The 17,962-nt window shown below is 31.8% G+C and overlaps 2 protein-coding genes across 2 annotated transcripts; both read left to right on the top strand.

The window, feature by feature from the left end:
• Window positions 1-1,631: 1,631 nt before the first annotated feature.
• Window positions 1,632-6,682, top strand: LOC123209434 (serine/threonine-protein kinase haspin homolog). The gene is made up of 15 exons (XM_044627497.1): window positions 1,632-1,756; window positions 1,846-1,966; window positions 2,174-2,269; window positions 3,005-3,095; window positions 3,293-3,882; window positions 4,151-4,274; window positions 4,621-4,730; window positions 5,098-5,209; window positions 5,313-5,405; window positions 5,484-5,545; window positions 5,627-5,757; window positions 5,854-5,924; window positions 6,019-6,071; window positions 6,177-6,243; window positions 6,386-6,682. The coding sequence occupies exons 1-15, from the start codon at window positions 1,741-1,743 to the stop codon at window positions 6,521-6,523; spliced, it is 1,875 nt and encodes a 624-aa protein (XP_044483432.1). The 5' UTR covers window positions 1,632-1,740; the 3' UTR covers window positions 6,524-6,682.
• Window positions 6,683-13,979: 7,297 nt separating this feature from the next.
• On the top strand, window positions 13,980-16,701 carry LOC123197380 (ESX-1 secretion-associated protein EspK). Its single transcript, XM_044611651.1, has 4 exons — window positions 13,980-14,247; window positions 14,325-15,668; window positions 15,765-15,933; window positions 16,056-16,701. Exons 1-4 carry the CDS (start codon window positions 14,163-14,165, stop codon window positions 16,228-16,230), a joined length of 1,773 nt encoding a protein of 590 aa, XP_044467586.1. The 5' UTR covers window positions 13,980-14,162; the 3' UTR covers window positions 16,231-16,701.
• Window positions 16,702-17,962: the final 1,261 nt, after the last annotated feature.

Here is a 17,962-nt window from a genome sequence, read left to right on the forward strand (position 1 = left end):
GGTGTCAAGTGCAGGAAAACTTGTATTTGAATTTTCTGTTCGTGTGTCTAGCAGAGATACGCATGGTTTTCAGCAATTTCGATACAAGGGGCATTTTCGTCTCTGCACAAATTTAGGGCATTTTCATTTAATATTTAAATTCAGGGGCAATTTCGTTTTACCCCCTCATCTTTGGGGCAATTTAATTAATTTCCCTTATTAATAATTACAATTTATCATAATAACATTTCTTTTTTAAAAAGAATAAACAACCATAATATCGAGAAATTTTTTCCTTTTTGAAAAACGCAACATATTAAATATTACTTTTTTTTATGTGATTAGTTAAATTTTCACTTATTATGATAAAAGGATGCAAACGACGGTAATTTATTCATCTTGTTCAAAATACTTAATGACATAGAATATGAACGATATATCAAATAACATAATAAAAATTTTAAAAAATGTGTAATATAATGGTATCCTTAATCTTTTTAATATGTCAAACTTAATTTCAAATACTCATTTATAAATAAATTTTTGTTAAAAATTTCAATTATAATTAGAAGTAAAACTATTATTTATTAAAAAAATTTAAAAAACTAAAGTTTTATTATATTTTTCTTCTTAGGTTTAAAAAACTCACAATTTTCTCTTAATCCAAAGTTTGAAAAGTGACAAATACCCCATACGATTTTTTCCACTTCTTTGAGACATCGATTCATCTTCTTTAGCTATTAGTCGTCCTCTCTCCCGCCTTATCTATTTCTTCCCTTTCTAGTCATCTTCGTCTTGGTTGAAATGATCGGAAAGGAAAGGGACAGAGATGAGAGAGAGAGAGATAAAGCAGGAGAGAGGATGGCCGACAGTCAGAGATGACAAATTGTTATCGAAGAGAAGAGGAATAAACCCTATGGGGGGATTTGTCACTTTTCAAACTTTGGGTTAGAAGAAAAATTGTGAGATTTTTAAACTTGAGAAGGAAAATGCAATAAAATTTTAATTTTTTAAATTTTTGAGTAAATAATGATTTTTCTTTTAATTTTAACTAAGTTTTTAACAGAAATTTATTTATAGGTGAGTGTTTAAATTTTTAAAAGTTAAAAGATAAGAGTTTGAATTTTCACTATACTTTGGGTGAGAATAAATCTTTTGGCCTTTAAATAACTATGTATAAGAGACTATATAAAAGAAAAAAAAGACTTTAAGAACTCTTTGGAGAACTCTTTTGTATCATTTACTATTTTACTTGATAACATAACAATAGAGATAGACTGTATAACAATAAGGGTCTTCATTTTCTTTATTGTGTACATACAATCACACCGTCAATTCCAATCATTTTTACTTTTTACATAAATCACACATTAGGTTTTCATTATTTTTCAAAACTGCAAGTTTTTGCATCAATTGACATACTCAATGTATGCACAAATTATGTCACCAAGCATTCTTTATTTAGATCTACTTGCATAAAAATATGATGGAATTATTTTAAATATAAGCCCTAAAAATGAATATATGACTACTTTTTAAACCCAACCTTTAGAATTGCAATTCACAATTTCACATACAAACACCAAACCTTACTAAGCAAAAACGACATGTCGTATTTGTAATCCAAATCCCGCCTATACTTCCCCGTTTGAAAACTCTACCGTGTCTCTGCCGTCTTGTCAATCAACTCCATCTCTCTTACTCTCTTACTCTCTCTCTCTCTCTCTCTCTCTTTCTCTCTCCCTCCATTAGTGTCACATTATGAGTTCGAAAATGGGTACTTTCGCGTACATCTCTACATTGGTATTCACTTCAAGAAGTTACAAGTTTAAGCTTAATAATTGTAGGGTGAAATTGGCGTTTCAGGTTTTGATTTGTGGAATGAAATTATAGCATCTGCAGAAGAAGAAGAAGAGCAGCAGAAGAACAACGCTGAAGTAGTTTATCGAAGGAGAAAGCCTCAACAGACTAATAAAGATGTGATCTTGTAGATATTTTGTTTCAAAAGCTTCAAATTTTATTTGTTTTCATTTTGTTGAAAATAAGGGTTTTTTTTTTTTTTTATAAAACCATTGATTTTTGTTTGTTTAGTGTTTTTAAAACATGGGTTTTGTTTCGAAAGCTTTGATTTTTGCTTGTTTTTGTGCTTTTGAATTCATGGGTTAACTTTGTTCCTTGCGTTTTTTTTTTAAAGGAATCGGGTTCGTTCGAGTGAGGCGAATCGGTTGAGTTTGGTTGCTGCTAAGAATGAGAAGAATCGGGTCAGTTGGAACCGATCACTTTCCACCAGGTTCTACATCTTCTCTCTAGTCTTTCATTTATTGTTTTTGTTTTGGTTCTTGATTGGTTGCTTGATAATGAGTTTTATGAGTTAAGTGATTAGGCTTTTGGGGATAAGTGCTTTTTCAGGAAGCCTTATTAGACATTTTGTTCGAAAGTACTATGCAACAAAAGCACTTCTGCATAAGCTATGGTAAAAGCATCTTGGTGCTAGGAGAGTTATAACCAGTGGAGTTCACTTTGTTTACTAATGTAGATATGGCAGAGTTTAAAAATCATATATTAAGCTTCAATTTAGGAGTGCCTTTTTGAGTTCACTTTGTTTACTAATGTAGATATGGCAGAGTTTAAAAATCATAAATTAAGCTTCAAATTTAGGAGTGCCTTTTTGAGTTTTGTTGTTGTGTCCTGGCTCTTGCTGGCTTTTGAGTTAGCTGATACTGAAATAGACAAAAGTGCTTTTAGTGATTATAGAAACACATCAGTGGAACATATGATCAGTACTTTTTCAAGAAGTATTATTGATTGAGCTTTTTGCAAATGCAATAGAACAAGTTTCTACTTACTGAATCTCCAGCAAAAGCACCCTGATGCTAGCAGAGTTATAAATTGTGGAGTGCAATTTTTCCTGTGTAGTTATGGCATAATCATTAATCAAACTCCAATTCTGAAGAGAGACATTTTCAACATCTTTTTCCATTTCTTGGTGGCTCTTTATGTTTTTTTAATTTCATTCTTGATATAGAGGGAGGACTAGTATAGCTATTGGTGCTTGTATGGATATTCGGCCTCAGCAAAATCAGGCAAGAAGAAAAGGAAAACCAGCTCTTCCGAAGGTATGACTCTATCATTTGTCTTTTAATTAGTTTTTTACAATTTACCTTTCCTGGATGTCATAAACTATCCTTAAGTTTGCTGAATCTTCTTTGCAATTATTGTGTGTCTTTTGTGTGATTTAAGATATATAGGTTCCTCGCTATTACATGCTAAAATGCCACTGAACTCACGCTATAATTTTTTATGGTTTTTACAGGGAAAAGTTGTACAACCTGCAAACTTTGACAAGGAGCGAAAATACTTTCAAGAAGTTGATGCCTTTGACTTGCTTGAGGAGAGCCCCTCTCCCAAACATGCTAGTACATGGACAAGGGGCCAAAATGAGGATGTGCTTATGCCACATTTGTGCTCAAGATTAGAGAAAATTTTAATATCCCTGAAGTTAAACCGTGGCTGTGGGCCTTCTAGTTCATTGTTCAAGTTATTGAAAACTCCAAACATGACCTTGCAGCCTATAAGAACCTTTGATTTTTCAGGTTTAAGAACCCCAGAAGAATTTGCTCTCCTAAGCACACCAGCTATAAATTCTACCCAAAGTAGATTTGAGAAAATTTTAGTGGAGGGAGATGTACTTGAAAAAGATGGTAATTCACAAAAGGGATGTACAACCTCAGTGTGTGTGAAAGACGAGGACTGTGAAGTCATAGAAAATGCAGTAAAGAAACTCTCTTTAGCATCCACGTCAGCTTCATCTAGTCTTCATCATGTGGATCCATTTGATACACTTTTAGCAGTTTGTGGACTATCAACTCCTTCAAAGCTACTAGACGTATTGTCCAACTATTGGTTTGTTTCCTATTCCCAATATGCTTTTGTATTCTTCTACCTGATAAGAAATCATACATATTTTACATAAGTGTTTTAAGAATGCATTTTCTCCATTCTTTGTTCTTAGTGAATTTGTTAGTTTAGGTATGATCACATTTTCAAAATCTCATCTTTTTTTATGTTTTAGGTTGTTGAATTTTCTTTTCTACTTTTTTTGCACAAGGTTTGATTTGATTGTTCTTCCTGCTTCCTTGAGCTGATCAAAATGAAATTTTCTTGACTGAAGTGACCTGAAAAGCATTTCCAAAATCGGTGAAGGTACTTATGGAGAGGCTTTTAAGATTGGCAATACTGTTTGCAAGATAGTACCAATTGATGGAGACTTGAAAGTGAATGGGGAAGTGCAAAAGGTAATTCTTGCAATTCCACCTATCTTTTTCAGTGAATGTTATAACGAGAGATAAAACTCTTTATCACCAAGGGATTTAGGTTGAAAGGAATACTTCTGTTGAACAGCAAGATCAGGGGATTCTCTAAGTTGCTTTGATATTAAATGTTATCTTGTCTGGCTTGATTTTGTAACTTCTAAGACAATTGAGTTTGAAATATTATGTTCCCAGTATTTAAACCAGTTGCTTGAAAAAGAAATTCTTTTGGAAATTGGTTACTGTCCTTTATTGGATTAAACATTCTCAAAGTAATGGTCGGCTGTTATATATGTTTTATTGTTGACCCATTTGTTTTTTTGTGTGCCAGAAATCAGAAGAATTGCTTGAGGAGGTTGTACTCTCCCGAACTCTTAACCTTTTAAGACGCGAAGATGGGGATGCTTATAATGCGTGCACATTATTTATAGAAACCATAGAGTAAGTATTCTACCTCAAATGTTTTAAGTTATACATATTGCAATTAACATGCTGCAAAAAGACCATTTTCTATTCACCATGTTTACTGGACTCTTGATATAAAACATGTAGATGGACTTAACGATGAGGTATAATTGGTTAGGCATTTTATAAATTCGGCTGTCTAATTCAGTCTTCCCACATCTTAATTTTGCCCCACTTAAATCTACGGTCAAGTTGTCTGTGCATTGTTTCAGCCAAGTTCAATCTCCGAAATGTAGATGAAGTGCATTTTTACAGAGTGTTAATGTCTGTAACTAAATTCTGCTTTCATAACTAATGGAAGTTTTTTGTCATGCTTATCTCCTTTTATCTCTTTGTACCGCAGTTTAAAAGTATGTCAAGGTCTATATGATCCAGTTCTGATTGAAGCCTGGGAATGTTGGGATGATCAACATGTTTCTGAAAATGATCATCCGAGAGCATTTCCAGACAATCAGGTTGGTTTCTATATCATTGACCAAAAGAGAGATTATTTTTCCTATGAAGTTTACATTTTAAGCCCTTTATTTTATTAACTCTATTTCATCATTTTGCATTCAGTGCTATGTTGTTTTTGTTTTACAACATGGGGGTAAAGATCTAGAAAGCTTTGTGCTCCTGAATTTTGATGAAGCACGTAGTCTATTGGTTCAGGTAAGTAGAGATTCATTTTATTGGTATTTTTATTTCATCCATGAATCATTGGTCTGTTTTTCTTGTTATGCTTTATAGGTTACGGCAGCCCTAGCAGTGGCTGAAGCTGCATATGAATTTGAGCATCGTGACCTGCACTGGTCCAGTAACTAACACATTTCTTTGATTGTAATACTGCTTTCTTTTGTCTAATCGCTTATTTAAAAGATTGTGTGTCACAGGGGAAATGTACTCTTATGTCGAAATGATTCAACATCTCTGCCTTTTATTCTTGAGGGGAAGCATATGATTATTAGAACCTTCGGATTGTCGATATCAATAATTGATTTTACTCTTTCCAGAATGAATACTGGTGAAAGTTTTCACTTATCTTTTACATTTCAATTAAATTTGAGGTTTAGCAAATTTTGTTGATTGTGATAAGCTAACAAACATACTATGCTCTCAGGTGAAGATATACTCTTTTTGGACCTGTCCTCAGACCCTTATCTCTTTAAAGGTCCTAAAGGCGATAGACAAGTAAGAAATAGTAATTATTTAACATTATAGTTGCCTTACCCTTCAGCAATTCTGTTGTATCCTGCACGAATATGATTCTTGATATCGTATGCAGTCAGAAACATATCGAAAGATGAAGGATGTTACAGAAGATTGCTGGGAAGGAAGGTATTATTTTTTTCCTTTATACTCAAGTTATCAAATGTGCAATCTTTGATTGGTTTACTACACATTCATTGAGATGTTACAAATGAAGTTGTTCCATATTTGCAGTTTCCCCAGAACAAATGTGTTATGGTTGCTATACTTGATAGATATATTGCTACTGAAAAAATCATTTGTAAGTCTCTTTTCCTATTTGTCGCTTTCGCTTCCTTAGTTTGTCTTTTATAAAGATGCTGGATGCAAATAAATAGGGATCCAGATTTTAGAAAAAAAATGCAGATGTTTGTGTAATCTTTGATTGGTCAATTATGTAACAGGAACGTTCTTCGAAGAATGAGAGAGATATGCGTTCATTGAAGAAGCGTTTAGACAAGTATCAGTCTGCCAAGGAAGCGATTTTCGATCCATTCTTCAGTGACTTGTTAGAAGATGTTGCAGTTGTGGAGTTAGAATGAAGAGAATGTACAGAGATGGTAAGTAATAACATATAGTAGAAAACTTGCAGTTCTCACTTGTAAATATTAACTTGGAAGTAACAAAACAATGCAATGAGCTGGTTTTTGCATTGCCAATTAGTCTCATTATTGACCTCAATAGTCCCATGTTACATGTAATATTTGTATGTTTCTAGTGTATTGCATTTTTTTTATTTAACCGGCCAAAGGACTATTTTCCACCCAAGTTTTAAAGGAAAGAAAAATACAGAGTCACGGGATTTCAAAAACTTAAACATCTATTCATAGATCAACTATTGTTAAAATTTTCTATTAGCAATAAAGGTAAAATAGTTATTTTATTAATAATATTTAAAAATATAAATTTTATCTCATTTTCTTTCTCGAGTTTTGAAAACTCTTATTTTATCTCTTAGTTTCAACTTTAAAAAATAACTTTTTGCCTTTCAAATCTATAGGGAATGTTATAAAATTATATATTTTTTAATATTATTGGTAAAATGATAATTGTACTTTTAACTTTGATAGAAAATTTTAATAGCAATTGGTTTATAGATGAGTTTTTGAAATCTCGTAGGTCTATATTTTTCTTTGCATTAAAACATGGATGGGAAATAGTCATTTGGCCTATTTAACGCATGCAACATTATACTATGCAAAATTACTTATCCCTTTTTTAGAATTTCATAATATTCAATCTACTTTTTATCCATGATGAAATTATAGTTGAATTTGATTTGAATCGAATCTGTTCGAGATCAGCAACATGAGATTTGGACTTAACTGGAAACTAATTTAATTTTATATTTAATTCAAATTCAAATATTCAGATTGACTCAAACTTTGTTTTTTGAAAATGAGTATAGTCTTTGGCTTAAACTTAAATATTTTCTTATGTTAGATAACTCACTAATTTATAAATCCTGAGCAATGCTAGGGCCTCAAATATTGATTAATCCAAACTACAACTATGGAAAAGACTACTTTCTAGCTTCTTATCAGAAGTTCACATGACATGTTTTTTAAAGATGCAATGGATACTGATAACTGACATCATTAGCCCTTTTTTACTTTTTTTGGTTTGGGTGAATTTGAGCCAAGTTCAAATCATCTTGAGCTCAGCTTGAATTTATAACACCTATCTCAAGTTTGAGTTTATTTGAGTTAGTATATAGTTTAACGGGATGTCAATGGGATAAATGTTGTTATTAACAGAATGAATAGTATTGTGGAAAGAAGATGGGGTGAACATAGTTACTAGAAAGACAAATCAATTGAATTCGAGCCGAATAATTAAGCTAAAGTTTTAATTTGGATTTGCCTTATTTAATTTGAATAATTGTTTTGAGCCAAATTGGCTGGATTCAAATCCACCCAACTTTTTTCCAAAAATCCCCAGGCCTTTGTACTAAATTTGGAGCAACCAGTCCATAATATCTATACAACTTTTACATTTTTATATTACCTAGAAAACAAAATTCATAAACTTGAGTTTGGCTGTCTGCCCCTGTCTTTGTTTTTATTCCATTATTTTATCTCTCTTCACCTTTCTTAGGTTCATGCAAGAATTTATGCTTTTCTTATTATTAAATTATGGGATATTATAAATTCATGGTCAATTTTAGAAATTTATAGTGAAAATACACATATTTCAAAATATCTAAAGAACTGAAAGATATTAATTTTAACAAAACAAAAAATTCATCAAAGAGTAGTACTGTACATATACTAACAAAGTGAATATTAACATTTCTGTATCATCATATAATTTGATGATTTAATTATTTATTTTAATTCTACTGAAAGTCTAGATGACGATATATCAATTGTTATTATACGTTAGTACGAATTTTGTTAGTGCATAAAGTATTTTAGTCATGGCAATTTTTAGAAAGTATAAAATGCCCTAAAATTATCGAAGCAACTTTAAAAATTTTTGTAATACCTTCTAAAAGCTTCATGCATAACAATCCTCTTATACAAAGAACTTGTTGCTATATCTAAAATTAGGGTTGAATTCGATTTAAACTAACTCAATTTCAAATTTAAGTTCAGATTGAATGAGTTTAGTTTAAGCTTGATTGAATAGAATTCAAAGTAAAAATTTTTTGAGTAGAATTTGAACCTCAACTTATTAATGTTGAATCAATCTTGAACTGACTCTTCAAGATTATAGCCAACATCAAATTAGGTTTTGTTTAATCTCAATCCAAATCTGATCCAACCTTTCTAAAATAAAGTAAGGACTTAAAACTTTGTTATTTCTCTGAGGAATGAAATTAACTTACGTTTTAAATTAATATATTAATCATATCGTTTGAGTTTTTCTTATTTTTAAATATATTTTTTTAAAAGTTTTTGTGATATTTTGAATACACATATATGAGATTTTAAAAACCCAAACATTCATCCATGAATAAACTATTGTTAAATTTTTTTTTTTTAGGGTTAAAGGTAAAATCATCATTTTATCAATAATATTCAAAAATATATAATTTTATCTTATTTTCTATCTCAAGTTTTGAAAACTCATTTTATCTCTTAGTCTCAGTTTTGAAAAACAATTTTTTCTCTTTCAAATCCCTAGGGAATGTTATAAAATTATACATTTTTTAATATTATTAAAAAAACGATAATTTTACCTTTAACTTTAATAGAAAATTTTAATAGCAGTTAGTTTATAGATGGGTTTTTGAAATACTGTGGATGTGTTTTTTTTTTTGCATTAAAGCTTGTGTGGGAAATAGTCCTTTGGCCTATTTAACACATGCAACATTATACTATACAAAATTACTTGTCCCTTTTTCATAATTTCATAATATTCAATTTACTTTTTATCCATGATGAAATTAGGCTTGAATTTGATTTGAATCGAATATTCTCGAGATTGACAACATGAGATTTGAACTTAACTTGAAATTAATTTAATTTTATATTTAATTCAAATTCAAATATTCAGATTGACTCAAACTTTGTTTTTGGAAAATGAGTATAGTCGTTGGGTTAAACTTAAATATTCTCGTGTTAGATAACTCACTAATTTATAAATCTTGAGCAATGCAAGGGCCTCAAATATTGATTAATCCAAATTACAACTATGGAAACGACTACTTTCTAGCTTCTTATTAGAAGTTCACATGACATGTTTTTTAAAGATGCAATGGATAATGATAAATGACATCATTAGCCCTCTTTTACCTTTTTAGGGTTGTGTGAATCCCAGCCAAGTTCAAATTATCTTGAACTCAACTTGTATTTATAACACCTATCTCAAATTTGAGTTGATACAGAGTTTAATAAGGATGTCAGTGGGATAAATATTGTTATTAACAAAGTGAATAACATTGTGAAAGGGGATGGGGTGAACATATTTACTAGAAAGACAAATCAATTGAACTTGAGCCAAACAGTTAAGTTCAAGTTTTAACTCAAGTTTAACTTATTCAATTTGAATGATTGTTTTGAGCCAAATTGGCTAGATTCAAATTCACCCAACTTTTGGCTGTCTGCCCATATCTTTGTTTTTATTCCATCATTTTATCTCTCTTCACCTTTCTTAGGTTCATGCAAGAATTTATGCTTTTCTTATTATTAAATTATGGGATATTATAAATTCATGGTCAATTTTAGAAATTTATAGTGAAAATACACATATTTCAAAATATCTAAATAACTTAAAGATATTAATTTTAACAAAACAAAAAATTTATCAAAGAGTAGTGCTGTATATATACTAACAAAGTAAATATTAATATTTCTGTATCATCATATAATTATATGATTTAATTATTTATTTTAATTCTAATTAAAATCCAAATGACGACATATCAATTGTTATTATACGTTAGTACACATTTTGTTAGTGCATAAAGTATTTTAGTCATGACAATTTTTAGAACGTATAAAATGCCCTAAAATTATTGAAGCAACTTTTAAAATTTTTGTTATACCTTCTAAAAGCTTCATGCATAACAATCCTCTTATACAAAGAACTTGTTGCTATATCTAAAATTAGGGTTGAATTCGATTTAAACTAACTCAATTTCAAATTTGAGTTCAGATTGAACGAATTAAGTTTAAGTTTGATTGAATAGAATTCAAAGTAAAAAATTTTTGAGTAGAATTTGAACCTCAACTTATTAATGTTGAACTGACTCTTTATGAGTATAGCCAACATTGAATTAGGTTTTGTTTAATCTGAATCCAAATCTGATCCAATCTTTTTAAAATAAAGTAAGAACTTAAAACTTCGTTATTTATCTGAAGAATGAAATTAACTTACATTTTAAATTAATATATTACTCGTATCGTTTGAGTTTTTCTTATTTTTTAATCTTTTTTTTAAGGGTTTTTGTGATATTTTAATTTTTTATCATAATTAATCATATAATTATGTATTTTTACTATGAATTTTTGGAAAAATTATCCATACTGACGACGGCAAAAGTATCAACCTTATCACTAATGTGTAAACGTGGCTCCCTCGTCAGATTCTTTGCTTTAGGCTGCGACTGAGTCAGGCAGAAGTGCTTTTGATTCATCAGCTTAAAGTGCTTTGTGTAAAAGCACTTATTCTATTATAATACCTCCAAACTGTATGACATCATCAATATGGAGCTTCAAACTTTCATGAATTTGTCTTCTTAATATTGTTTATTTATTTATAGTTTTGTACGGTGGTGAAGAGGTCCGAGTATTATATTTTGAAAGGCCAGAAGACTTCTTCCCACAAGGTATAGGGAAATCCCGATCACGTATCCATCAACTTTTAAAAATTTAAACATTGGTCTATTATTTAATTTTTATTAAAATTTCTTATTAAAGTTAAAAATAAAATTATATTCATAAACTTTTAAAAATTTAAACACTCACCCATCATCCAATTTTTATTAAAATTTTTTATTAGAGTTAAAGATAAAATCGTTACTTTAATAGTAATATTAAAAAAATTATACCTTTATCATTTTTCCTTCGGTTTTTTAAGACCAACAATTTTACCCTTATTTTCAAAACTTTTCTAGTTTTAAAATGTAGCTTTTTCACCCCTAAATCCTTAGGTTTCTTCCCTCCATCTCCCGCTACCATTCAGCATGGCGATAGTTGAGAGAAGACGGCAATAGATATCTTTTCATTTTTGTCGATGAAGGGACTACGACAAAGACGTCTCTTCATTGACATCTTCATTGATGGAGACAAAACGTCAACAAAGACGTCTCTTTGTTGATGGAGACGAAGCGTCAATGAAGAGATGTCTCTTCATCATTGTCTAGGAAGAGATGAAGATTCTTTCCCTCTTCTTGGATGGGTTGTCGACGGAGATGAATATACGTCTCTTCATCTCTTCGTTGATGCTTCATCTCGTTGACAAAAACCTCTCTTCATCAACGAAGATGAAGAGACTTTTGTCGCCAAGCTAGATGGTTGTCAAAGAGAGAGAGAAGAAACCTAGGGATGTGGGGGTGAAAAAGCTACTTTTTTAAACTAAAAAAGTTTTGAAAATAGGTGAAATTGTTGGTTTTCAAAATCTGGGGGGGGGGGGGGGAGGGGAGAATAAAATTATAGTTTTTTTAATGTTACTAATCAAATAATGGTTTTAACTTTGACTCTAATAGAAATTGGGTAATGCATGGGTGTTTAAGTTTTTTAAAGTTAATTAGTATGTGTTTGAAATTTCACCATACCTTGGGTGGGAAAAAGTCTTTTGGCTATTTTAAAAGTAGGAACTTGAAACCTTAAACCTGCTTACAGAGTACCGGTTCCAAAGATTTAAGAATCAGAACCTATCTTGTGAGGTCTGGTTTCAGTTCCAGGTACCTTATGTCTTTTACATGGATAATTCATAAATTTGAATCACACAAACAACATAGCATCAAACTTGTAACTACAAATTACAATGGCCCTAACAGAAGATGAAGACAACGAGGGCGGTAGCAAGGGGGTGGAAGATGATGCATGACGACGACGATAGCAAGAGTGTTTAGGGATTTTGAATTTTTGATAGTAAATGCTTAAATGGAGAAATATGAGATAGACTGAACGAGGCAAAAAAAAAAAAGAAAAGAAAAGAAACTGGTTCCAAACTAGGTATCCTATTCCCTATTCTAGTTCTGGTTTTCGAATAGATTCTAATTCTATAAAGTGATGGAACCGAGAAGCTACTTGCACAGTGTCGATTCCTTAAATTTGAGAACTAGAACCTGCCTGAAGAATTGATAAGTATTTTCGTCATATGTTTCTGAATTGATCAGATTCAATTTTTTTTTTTTTGAAGAATTTCAACTTCTATCAATCATGTTGCATAGAATCAAAGTACCGTAAAAAATGGCCAATCTAATGAATAATATATTGTATGGGTTCTTGTGGCCTGTAAGCACTTTAAAGGCAACAAGAAGACCTGATTCTCTAGTGACCCGTGGAACAAATTCCTGAAAATGTTGAGACCTTTTTTAATCTTTCTTCTGTTCATCTATGCAATATATGTTGGAAAGAAAATGGAAGAGCTAAGGCTATAGAGTCATCAATACTTATAGTGTAAGATTCAATTCCAGTAGCCCCCAAAGGTTAGTATCAATGGCAAAAGATAGTGGCAAAAAAGTCTGTGTTTGAAACTTACTAAGGAGTATTAATTGTGAGATCAGTTATTAGATTTAATATTTTACTTGTTTGATCTCTTAATTTATCTAATGCAATAGACCAGAATTTTCATATGTTTGATGAGATCTATTCAATTGTAAAGAAATGGTCCGAATCAAGTAGGACTCTCATATTTAAAAAAAAAAAATCAATTCAAGAGGCTGGAATGCAAGAAAGTTTCATCTTTGAAATGAGACCTTGAGCTCCCAACCCAAAAAGGCATTTTTCCAAAGCCTTTCTTTTCTGATTTGCTTTTGCTTACACTGATTAATTTTTTTTGTAATGGTTTTTGCTGAGATAAGCCAAATTGACCCACCATGTCATGAGCTCTTTCTTTACACATAATCAAATCTTTGAGATCCTCTCTGTGCATTAAGCTTATCTCTAACTTCCATTTTTGTGATGAAAATTAATGACCATTTTGAGTAATTGGTTCAAATCTACTTGTCATTTCAATCCATTTACTTTAGAAGGCTTAGCTTTTATTATTTTAGCTTGATCCAATAGTGAACAACTTTGTAAACTCAGATTTACGAAAACTGCCAAAGTATAAATGGATTAAGAATAGTGGCTCTACTTCAAGCAATGGCCATAATCTTGGTAAGGTGTACCATGCCAATAAGAGCATATGCCCTTCAGTTTTCCAAGTCAGCCCTGCTTCTGCTTTTCCATTTTGAGCTTAAAATTCCATTGGCAAAAGCAAAAGCAGCGTAAAAAAATCTCCTCCTTTCTTTCCCCTGTGCTTACACAACATTTCCAGCCCCATTCTTCAATACAAAGCAATATATATATATCATCACATGCAACTTAGTCATCTTCCTTTTTCTTTTTTATTCACTTTTATCTTCATTACTTTTTATCTCTTCTCTGTTACTTTCCCTTTCTCTAAAGCCTTCAATTCTTCTCCATTTTCAAAGGCTGAATCCTGCCTGTGTCTTTTAACTACTAAAGACATTGTTTGCATCTCATTAAATATCCTTCTCAGTTTCCTCCTCAACAAACAATCATGGCTACCAAAAAGCCCAAAACAGCTTCTACATGCCTCTTCTTGTTCCTCCTATCATTCCTCAGCCTCTCCATTTCATCTTCTGGTAAGTCTCTTTCATTTCTGAGTGTCAAACTTGCCAATTTTGAAGCTTTTATATTATTTTTCTTCTGTTTTTTCCAGGAACTTTAGTGGGACTGTCCTACAGTGTTAAAGGAAACTCAGCATATTCATTTCCTGGTGAAGTGGTTTCTTTCTTGAACCTCAACAAGGCCTCTCCTGGAGTTTCAGTTGATCTTTACTTGAATGAAAGCCTTGTTAAGAGTTTGTTGCATTCCGAATCGTCTGCAGTTTCATGGCTCCATACTCATGTTGAAACTCTTCTCCCACATTTTAGTATAAGAAGCATAGTATTAACCAGCAGAAGTGAAAATTTTTCAGGCAAAGATGTTTTAGCAAGATTGAAAGCATTTCATTTAGTCCTCAGCAAAGTTCATCTTGGCAGAAAAGTTAAGGTCTCAGTAGCTTTGTCATTGTCTTTATTAGAGAATCTTAAAACTTCCCAACCCAGAGATTTGCAGAGAATTTTTGGGTTTGTGGAGAAAATTAGATCTTTTGTTACCATTGAAGCTTGTATTGATGGAGAATTAGGCTATGGCTATCATTTAGTTCAGTTGATCAGAGAAGCTAGATTTAATCTTCCAAGCAATGATGTTCCTGTAATTTTCACATTGAAAAGCCTTGTTGCTCCTGGTGCTAGAGTTGCAGCTGAATTAGTCACAAAAGTTTCAAAATATTTAGAAAGCAAGACTGAATTGTATGCAGAAGTGTCTTCCCTGGAAGATTTTCTTCAGGAAAATCTTATCTCTTCGCCACGAAGAGAACTTCGAAACAACTTGAAAATAACTTCACATGACATATTGAATCCCCCTACAACCATCTTTCAAACCACTCCTCCAGGAAGTAATCCTCCTGATTTTCCTACACCAACAATTGTTACTGTCCCTGCTACAAATCCTGTCACTGTAACACCGGCAAATCCCAGTTTAACTCCTCTTCCAATTCCCTCCACCACTCCTGTGAATATCCCTCCAGCAACTCCTGTAAATCCTCCAGGGCCAATCACCAATCCCACCACGGTTCCAGCACCGATAATGGTCCCTGGAGCACAGCCTATCACAAATCCTGTAACAACATATCCAGCTCCTGCAGGAAATGTGCCTGTCACAACACCAGTTACCAATCCTGTAACTCCTCCTGCACAGATTAATGCTCCAGCCATTCCAGGGCAAAGTTGGTGTGTTGCCAGGAGTGGAGCCCCGGAGAATCAACTTCAGTCAGCTTTGGACTATGCCTGTGGAATTGGAGGGGCAGATTGTTCATTGATACAGCAAGGAGGGAGTTGCTATAATCCCGATACTCTTCAAAGCCATGCCTCATTTGCATTCAATAGCTATTATCAGAAGAATCCTGTGGCAACAAGCTGTGATTTTGGAGGGACTGCTGTTGTTGTCAGCACCAATCCAAGTGAGAAATTGATTTTCTTTTTTTTTTAATGTTATTTTCTTGCTTTTGTTGCAATTTTTAACATGATTCATTTTCACCCATCTGAAATTTTTACAGGTAGTGGCTCTTGTGTTTATCCATCATCAGCATCATCTTCATCAACATCATCAATGACACCACCATCAACAACTCCAACAACTCCAACAACAACACCAACACCAACACCAATTGCAACAGCTCCTCCTGCTACCACAACTGCATCCCCATTACTACCAGGAGTACCAGGGTAAAGTTTTTATCAACATCCAATCATTTAGTGACATGTCATCATTAGTATACAAATTAATATTCATTGTCAGTGTATCGTTTTACTTGTGTGCTATTTACATTGATTTGTGTTACTGGCAGATCTGTTACTCCACCAACAGTGTTAAATTCAAGCAGTCCGAACACGGTTTTTGGGTCAGATAGTCCTCCAGTGGTGAACACATCAACAACCACATCAATTAAGGCACAACACTTGAAGGGCTACTTCACTTTGGTAATATCCCTTGTTACCGGAATCATCATTCTACAGGTATAGAACAAAGATCATTGTTGCAGGTACATTGATGAATCAGAAGCTCTCAGATCCATCCATCTCTTCAGGAAAGTTAAGAAACAAGAGGTGAGGTGACTACCAAGAGGCTCAAACGTCTACTTGAAACATAACATGTTCTGTACTTGAAATTAGGCTAATATGGTTGTAAAATAGGAAGTTTTGATGCCACTGTATTTGTTTGCTTTGAATTGATGTAAAGTTAGTAGTTAAAATGCTGAGTATTGCTTGTGATAATTGAGTGATTAAATAGATTTTAGAAGTTAAAGATTAGTGGTGGTTTCATAGAGAGGTCCATACTCTGATAGGGATGGCATGGCATGCACAGTCAATCAGTCCAATGGGTGCATTATGCAGCTGCAATTCATTGTATTTTAAGTAGCATTTGGAATTGTAATTGTTAGCAATGTAAATGTAATTACCAATGCATAAAAATATTTAAAAGTTACATTTCAATTCATGGTTTTACTAGGATTCAAATCAACGTTATATGAAACAATTGAAAACCAGATTTAAATCCCTACGATGCATTTGGTTTAGGTAACGTTTTATTACTAAAATTGAAATATTACTTTGAAGATCATTATATATATATGATTGTTATATTTGATAAAATTTAGTAAGTATAAATAATTATTGTGTTTAGTGAGGATAATAAAAAAATTTTAATATATTATTTTACTTAAATACCCTTAGATATAGTTATTTTAAAATATCCTTTTTATGTTACTTATTATGTAAAAAATTTATAAATAAAAATATAATTATAATAAATTCAAAATTACAAATAAAATAATTTAAGTAATAAAAAATAGAGTAACTGAATAATCTTTACCTACTCTTAACTAAATGCCCCTTTAAAGTTCAGGGTTATAATTTTAAAATTATTATGATATATATTTTGTATTTTGTTTATTTCTAGTTTAATGTGATTCTTTCCAATTTTAAGGTTATATATGTCTATTCTCTATGGAAAAAGTTAAGTAATAATTCTTCAAATCTTCCTTCCTGTTTCATGGTATCAACATCTGGTTTCCTACCTAACATTCTATTCCCTAGCTTGGATTGTTGTCCCTACATTTTATGGATTTATATATGGTTTTCAACATTCCCCTTTAAGTTGAAAAATAATATTTTTTTAATTCCCAATTTAAATTGTTAACTCTAAATTTTAGGAATTTATTTCTGGTTTCCAATAAATTCAAAAGTCTAGAATTTAGGACTCAATTTAGATGTAACAATAACCTTCACTTAATAATATTAAAAGTCTCTTTTATTTAAACCCAGAATTATCATATTAAGTGAAAACAAAACCCAAAATTTTGAATCGATAATTTATAGGATGGGATAATGCTTTTTATTAAGTTATCAAAATGGGTTTATTTTGCATATCATAATATTATAGGACTCTCCATGGTTATAAGTCTTGCTGAAGTAGAAAAAGAGCAGTAAGTAGTAAAATTTAGAGTTGAGATTCACATCTTTGGAAGAGAATTATTAGACAGCCAAGAAAGAGGAAGACAGAGCATGTGCCTAATAAAGTCCCATGTTTCTTGGCATCTTGTACTCTGTCAAATCCCCACCATGAAATTTACTGTAACCCACTTAGAAAACTAAGTTGATTAAATATTTATTAAGGCACGGTGGTGTACCTTAATAATATTGTATGAAACTCGAGTGGTGTGATCCGTTCGTGATCGACTTCAAATCATTGTTT

The sequence above is a fragment of the Mangifera indica genome, chromosome 2, assembly GCF_011075055.1.
Source record: "Mangifera indica cultivar Alphonso chromosome 2, CATAS_Mindica_2.1, whole genome shotgun sequence".
NCBI lineage: Eukaryota > Viridiplantae > Streptophyta > Magnoliopsida > Sapindales > Anacardiaceae > Mangifera > Mangifera indica.